General features: G+C 39.5%; 1 protein-coding gene across 1 annotated transcript; it reads left to right on the plus strand.

Moving 5' to 3' along the window:
* The first annotated feature begins 211 nt into the window (after positions 1-211).
* Positions 212-6,219, plus strand: tpt1 (tumor protein, translationally-controlled 1). The gene is made up of 6 exons (XM_034693710.1): positions 212-345; positions 892-965; positions 3,047-3,231; positions 5,032-5,137; positions 5,232-5,348; positions 5,782-6,219. The coding sequence occupies exons 1-6, from the start codon at positions 318-320 to the stop codon at positions 5,782-5,784; spliced, it is 513 nt and encodes a 170-aa protein (XP_034549601.1). The 5' UTR covers positions 212-317; the 3' UTR covers positions 5,785-6,219.
* The last annotated feature ends 1,545 nt before the right edge of the window (positions 6,220-7,764 follow it).

Raw genomic sequence — 7,764 nt, forward strand, 5'->3', positions numbered from 1 at the left:
GAAAACAATGTCATATTTAGATTCTCCAATGAAATAAAGAGTGACTACATTTTTAAAAACCCTGAGTAGGAGCTCATGACTCATGAGCTCTGTGCACGGATGATCAGGAAAAGTTAGGTTCTTTAAAAAAAAAAGTACCACTTCCTGACGCAGCGTGCTGGCAGCAGCGTAGCTCAGCGCGTCATCAAACCCACGCTGACGTCATCAGGATGTAAATACAGAGACTCGCGGCCCTGTCGGTCTTTTTCTCCCCCGTGCGGATAGGACAGCACGCACTCTCTCTCCGTCTCTGGAAGATATAACATCTCAGCGTCAAAATGATCATCTACAAGGACGTCATCACCGGTAACGGCTTGTGTTTCGATTACTAATCTCGTCCGTGTAGTTAGCTGGACGACAAAGGGATTTCTTGGGGCCGTGTTAATGCTATAGACAAGAGTTTGGTTTAGGCCCGAGCTAGCTAACTCGTGTAACCATCGGTGAGATGCTAACGCTATACGGCTGCTGATCAAAATGGTCACCACTGACTGTGTAACATAGCCACCCTGTTGGCTAGCTAGTGTTGTTAAAGCCGGTTAGCTCAAAGCCTTGTTCGCGGGTCAATCTGAGTTTTAAATAACTTCGATTAACACCAATTAGGCGCTGTTTAATAACGGAAACGTGATACGGTAAAAGGGGTTAGGGATAGAAATATAACGGTTTTCTTAAAGTTGAAGTGAACGTGGCCTTTTGGCGTTTATAGTGTTATTTATAGGAGATCCGTCTGGATGTTTCTAGAATAAGCATCAGGCTCGGTAACGTGGCACTCTGCTTTATTCATCACATCAAATTAACCCTCCACCATCTTTTATATGATCTTTTTAACCTTTGTGAAACTGTTTCCGCTTACAGGAGACGAGATGTTAACGGACTGCTACAAAATGACCAACAGTAAATGCGGGCTCTTCTACGAAGTTGAAGGAAAGGTGAGTCAACATTATCCGAACACAGGGTGATGAGATCTACCGGTATGTATGTGATGGGAACTTCGGCTCTTTTCAGAGAGTCGGTTCTTTGAATTCGGCTTCCGAACAGCTCTTCATTTAGGATCTTTTGTAGCCGTATATTTTACCGTAACTTTACAAAAACTAATGGTTTGTGTGTTAAACAGTTATTTCGTACAGTGTTTTTATGAGAAGCCTTCAAATTGCTTAGTTTTGTTACAAATCCATGTTACCTTTGTTTGGTATTTTAAACCTTTTTTTTGCACAAATTATCAAAAAACTGCAAACATATCCACAGAACCTGAACCAAACTCAAGCGAACATTATCAATGTCCTCAGTGCAGGTTGGCATTGAGAAAAATCCGATGCCTCAGCTTGCATGGGCTGATTGGATATCTCCTCTGATGGCCCTTTTCCACCACTGAGTTCCAGCTCTACTCGACTCTACTCGGTTTGGGTTTCTTTTCCACTTGCCCGAGTACCGACTCAGTGGGAGGGGTTTCATTCACATAATTTTGAACGCAACACAAACACAACAAACAACAACAAATGGAGGCAATGGTGTACTTGCTGCTCGGTATGTGGCTTTTTTGTCACATGCCGAGCGAGATAGGAAAGCAAAAGAGTACTGATATCGTTTTTAAAAAATGGTAAAGTTGATTCCTGTGTTCGGCATCGTGCTCATGACTCATGGAGACGTCTTTCTCTGACCAATCAGTGGCTGGCAGTCCGTCGACGTCTCCTTTTTTAGTATCGGCTCAGCTCGCTTTGAACCAGAGCAGAGCGGGTACGAAAAACCTGTATATGACACGAAGTGCCGCGCCCGTGGAAACACAACACAAACATGGTAGAGTCCAGTAGAGTAGGCCTAAGACGGGCCGGTGGAAAAGGGCCATAAGTGAGTATTTGCCCTGTCTTCAAGAAGACTTGGAAGGCCCTTTGGTAGGAACAGATGTAGCCACGATACATAGCCTCCCCTCCATCACCTTCACCAGACGTGAGCAGAGTTGGGACTGAGCACTGAGAGCTAAGCAGCGAAAGGAAAAACTGGGAGCCGGCTCTCCAGATGCGAGCCGACTCTTCTGATTCACTACAAAACATCGACTCTCAGAGACACATCACTAGTGGTCACAGTCCGGATGTATTGTTCTTCATCATGGCTGACCGATGTTGGGCTAAAATGTTGACCACATTTTGAAGTTTACCCTTTTAAAATTTAAACACAGCTGTGTCGGTGGTAAACCAAGATACATTATACATTTGCCAAGTCATTAGACAAGGTGAATCGTCGTTTTTAGGTACTTGCTAGGGAGAGATTACCCAACCTATTGTCAATTGAGGACTGATGTTTCAGTTCAGTGAAAGAATTGTTCAAAATCAATTGGCTACCCCTGAAAGGGTTAATGCAGCTAGATCAGATTTTTTTTTTTAGTTGGAGTATTCATTTGATTGGAAAACCGTACAGTAACAATTTAACACCGCCCCTCCTCACAACAATAAACGTGCCTCCATTGACAAGGATCCAGCATGCGATTGTGAAATTGTCCGGCTTCTTTGTCAGATGTCAGTCACATGCCTGGCTGTAATCATGAATCACGAATCACGTCACTTTTTGATGACTGAGCCCTTCAGGTATTCAGTAAAGAAATGTGACCCGCCTTAGTGCTTACGTTAATCCCTAAACCCAAGAGACACAAGATTGAAAGGAGTTTAGGTCTTACTGAGGAACTTTTAAATATTCAAAAAAGAAAAAATCTAAAACATGCCTCTTTTTTTCCCCCACAGGTTATTTGAATCGTATGTCTTTAAAGTTTCTTAAGTGGAAAAGTTAAAAACCTTTTCTGATTAGGACATCCCCTGTCACAACTAACTGTGATCAGTTTCTTGCAATGCAGCCTGGCATTAGTCAACAGACCTCTCAATGTTAAAGGACAGAGGCTGATTTAGATTGTTTCTGAATGGCCACTGGAAGTGTCCTCCGTCCTATGGGGTTAAGTTGGCAGGTTATCTTGCTGCATATTGTCAGTTAAGTTTTTAATTTAGATTTGTTTTCATATTTACAGACTACCATCAGGAGTGACACCTTTGATGATTCTTTAATCGGGGCTAACGCGTCTGCTGAAGAGGCGACTGAGTCAAACGACCCTGGCTCTGTGTCTGGCTGCGACATTGTCCTCAACCACAACCTCCAGGAGACTAGTTTCAACAAGAAGACATATGGTCTTCACCTCAAAGACTACGTGAAGGCGTGAGTATGGGTTCTGTAGACAGCCAAATGCATGGTCAGTGCTCTGCATCAACATATCAGGTATAGAAAATCCTAGGGATGTAACGATACACTCAAATCACGATTCCATTCGAATCCCTATTCTCTAAAGATTTTCAAGAAACCTGGATTGAACTCATAATTTAAATCCCTATTTTATTTCAATTCTCAGATATGGACAGTTGCATTAAATATTTCTCTCATATTTATTTGTAAACATCATTTTTCATTTTTAAGGTGAGTTGTTACTCAAATAAAACTACTGCACAATAAAATCACTGTACAAAAATACTTTGTTGGAAAATTTCAGAACAATTAGAGAAATGGAAAGTGAACAATTCCCAAATGAAAGTATAAAATATTAAAACAGATGAGGTAAATCTCTTTTAAATTAGGGATGTAAATTTCAAGTATTTTCCTTGATCGATCTTTGGAAATGCGATAGATCAATTAGCGTTTAATAATTGAAAAAAACGTGACAATTTTCCATGTCAAAAATGTCTAATGGGGTTTTTTCCCCCCAAATCAAATTTTCCTGCACGGCCTAGTGTATATTACCGACGGTAATAAACAGCTATTGATCGTATTGAGGTGTTCAAAATGTTAACACGCTGATTATCAATGTGTGGAGCAGGCTCATAATCTCCACGGACGCATGGTCATAGAGGGAAGACTTCAACAGGACAACTGAACAGTGGTGTTAATTTCGTTAACGAAAATGATGACGATAAACGATAATCTCTGCGTCTAGAGCTTGATTTAATTCAGTTTGGTGATACATCAGACACATTTAGTAAGTTTTGATCAACTCCTTGTTGAATGATGCAGATACATTTCAGAGTGCCGTGAACTGACTGTCTGACCAGTGCCTCTGTCGCTGCGAGGTGCATTCAGGGACCATCGTAAAAGTGCAATACAGCCCTTATATTGTGTTAATGGCATTTTTATTTGAATCAACAGAATCAAAATATCTTCATAGTGGTCACATCAAGAGTGTTTCCTTTTTACTTTTTAGCAGTTAGAAGCTAAATCATTAAACTTAAGATATTACACAAAAGTGTTAGAGTGATATATTGACTATTTGAACACTTGGTTATCCTGATACTGATATCTGATCGACTACATGAATTATTTTAAAGAGAAAATGATTTGGCAAAATCAAAGACTAAAATTTTTTGAGTTTCTGCTGACTAAAACTAGACTATAAAAAGGGCTGAAAAGACTAAAACGTGACTACAACTAACAGGCATTTTCCTCTTAAGACTAAGACTAAATCAAAAATGGCTGCCAAAATTAACACTACTGAACAGAATCATATTTGAGACTCGGTGTCCAGTTTTCTGTCTACTTGTTTTTATTGAGAAAAATAAGCAATAAAACGCAGTAAGGTGTCAGCCAGGAGCAAAACTAGGTCAGAATCAGTCTGGCAGCTGAGGAAAAAAGCGCTGGTGGAGACCTGTCACTCAGCTGCAGCCGCCAGCTGAGCGTCTCCGCTGATTCTGATTCATGCTTTAAACTCAAAACGCCTCCACTCAGCGAGTAAAAAGAGAGCAGTGCAAGAGACTTAATGATGTTGAACAAGTGGGGTTTAATGCTAATAGCGCCTTCCACTGGCAAGAAAAATAATATCGCAATACAAACTATGTTGAATCAATTTTAATCCACCCCTATATGTATCGCTTTTTTACAGTCTTTCGATATAGCGTTACATCCCTAGAAAATACACTAATGCATGCTAAACAGGAACTGTTACTGATTTCACACTCTGCTTTTTATGTCCAGGGTTAAGTTGCACCTGGAACAGACAAAACCGGAGAGAGTGGAGAGTTTCATGGCGAGTTGCAAGAAGGAAGTGAAGTGTATTCTTGACAATATCGGTGACTTCCAGGTAACTACACAAAGCAGAGACGCAAACGTTGAAAATAGACAGCACTTAAATGGTCAACTTTAACACATCTTTTTTTTTTAAAATCTTGCTGCAGTTCTTCACAGGACCCTCCATGAACCCTGATGGGATGGTTGCACTGCTGAACTACCGCGAGGATGGTTCCACGCCATACATGCTTTTCTTCAAAGATGGTCTGGAAGAGGAGAAATGTGTAAGTAGTCAGTTGAATCTCCAAAAGATCAAGTCACATGAAACGTTGTCTTTTAATGAATTCATTTTCAAGCTGCTGTAGCAATTTTTTCCTAGAATCATAATGTTTAACAGATAAAATGTATCAATTTAATAAGAGTGCTGCTTTGGGCTCCTGGTACTGTGCATTGTGCCAGCTGTTATCGTTAAATTAGCAAGCTGTGAATTCAATATTTGAGAATTGTATACAGATATAAAATGTAACTGTACAAAGGCTACATAACTAAAGAAATTCAGCAGTGCTGTCCCCCTTTATCTGCCCTGGACAAACCTCATTCTAATGTTCTGGTTCATACTAAGGGCTCTGCATATTTTCCTGTTTGTATTACTCTGTGTGATACATAAACACACTTTTACACACCTTGTATAGTAACATGCATTTCTTTTCCTTGCAGTAACAACCTGAAACAACAACTGCTGCTTTCCACATGGCCCAACGAACAGACTGATGGAGCACTATTTTACATCATGCCTAAACCGAATTATTCTTGTAAATTGATTAAAACAACATTCTCGTTATAGCCCACTGCCCCACTACCAATTATAGGACATCAAATGTGATTGGTCACTTATGGTTTACATTTCCTTTTGGCTTCTGCAGTTTGATTTTTGATGAAGGATTGGCAATGTTTTTTGATGTGAAAATTCAAAAAAGAAACCCAAAGCTCCAGCTACAAGAAGTACATTTCTTTCCCCCAACAATTTTAGTCCATGGTTTAAACAGGTTGACTTCCACAGACCTCTTTTGTTTTTATTGTTGCATTGAGCAAAAATTCCATCTACAATGAAAAGGTGTGTTGAATTTGAAAATAAAATCCAATGTCCCCACCTCAGTTTTGTCACGTTTGGAGTGTTGAATTTGTCTGTTCTTTACATAGAAATGTCTTACCCTACTACTAAATGGTCAACTTTTTGGTTAATCTTGAGACATTTGGGTCTATCATTTGACCGGTAGCTGATATGCACTTTGTTCTTACATGCCTATTGTTCCACCTACATCTAAGGAGGAATTATATTCAATGTTCATCTCCTTACCAGAGTTACTGAATCTTCAATCATGGAATCACTCAATTCTAGACACACAACACTAGGCTTGAGTATTTATTGCAAGTGAATTAATGAGCTATAATGGATGAAATGTAAACAATGAAAATGAATTAAGTTAAATGACTTAGAGTGTACAGAAGAATTGATGGTGGAATTTTTTGACACTCTGTAATGGAGTTGAGCAATGAAAATCAATTTGAATTGGGAATAAAAAATGAATTTCTATTTTATTTGCGATGACATATTAGACACCAATCCTTTTATCACAGCACCCACAAATGTCCCTACTTGGGAACTCAAAGCTGCCCCTCTGGGAGTCCAGCTATACAGTTAAGGAAAACTGGATGGAACCAGCATCGGAGCACAATAGGAATAGGTGAGTCATTGAATAATTTTATTTGTAGAGCACTTTTCAAAACCAGGTTACAATGTGCAACAAATGGGCAGCAAAATAAAACAGGCAGATCATAAGAACACACAAGTCAAGATAAAGAAATAAAACATATTTTAAAATGCAACAATAAAAGTCTGATCAAATCCGGGAAGGCTCTGCAATAAAGGTCTGTTTTAAGAATGGATTTAAAAGAGCTCACTGACTCGGCACAGTTGATCCCCAGGAGGTCAGGCTGCTCGGTTGATGAAGAAAGGCCCAAAGGACTCAAAGTTAACAAAAATTTGAATTTAAAAAACCTTGATGGTAGATTGATGTCAACTTACAAAAAGTTCCTTTAAATGTACAAAAATAGAGCAGTTGAGTGACAACCAAAAGAAAAAAAGTGTTTTCACAGAGAATACATCATCATGATCCTGGTTTAAATAATATGCTACATTATGTTGAAATCCCCCTTAGATTTAAAAGTATATGCTTTATCAACGAACAAAGTGTTCTTTAATGAGACAGAATGATAAGCAACATATGTTGCCTTTTAGAGTGAAATAGTTAATAGTTAGTGGGAGGGTAGAGGCACAGACCTGTCCATGGCACTATGAGTTAGATCAGGGGTGTCAAACTCATTTCAGTTCAGGGGCCACACACAGCCCAAATTGATCTGAAGTGGGCCGGACCAGCAAAATCATAACATAATATGTTTGTATGGTCTTTATTGCCATGATGAGTCTCACAGTGGGCTTTTGCTCTTTAAGCACTGAGACCTGCTGCGAACACACCAAACACACAAGTTATCCATTCACCTGACACCGAATTTGATGTTTACTGCAAAAGAACTGATAGATTATAATAATGAAGAAGGTAAAGTTGACTATTTTGGACTCCTCAGCCCCAGCATGAACAGTTTGCTTGCTGGACAGTGTTGTATGCAGCGGTGTAGTGC

Source organism: Notolabrus celidotus, chromosome 10 (assembly GCF_009762535.1).
Source record: "Notolabrus celidotus isolate fNotCel1 chromosome 10, fNotCel1.pri, whole genome shotgun sequence".
Classification (NCBI taxonomy): domain Eukaryota; kingdom Metazoa; phylum Chordata; class Actinopteri; order Labriformes; family Labridae; genus Notolabrus; species Notolabrus celidotus.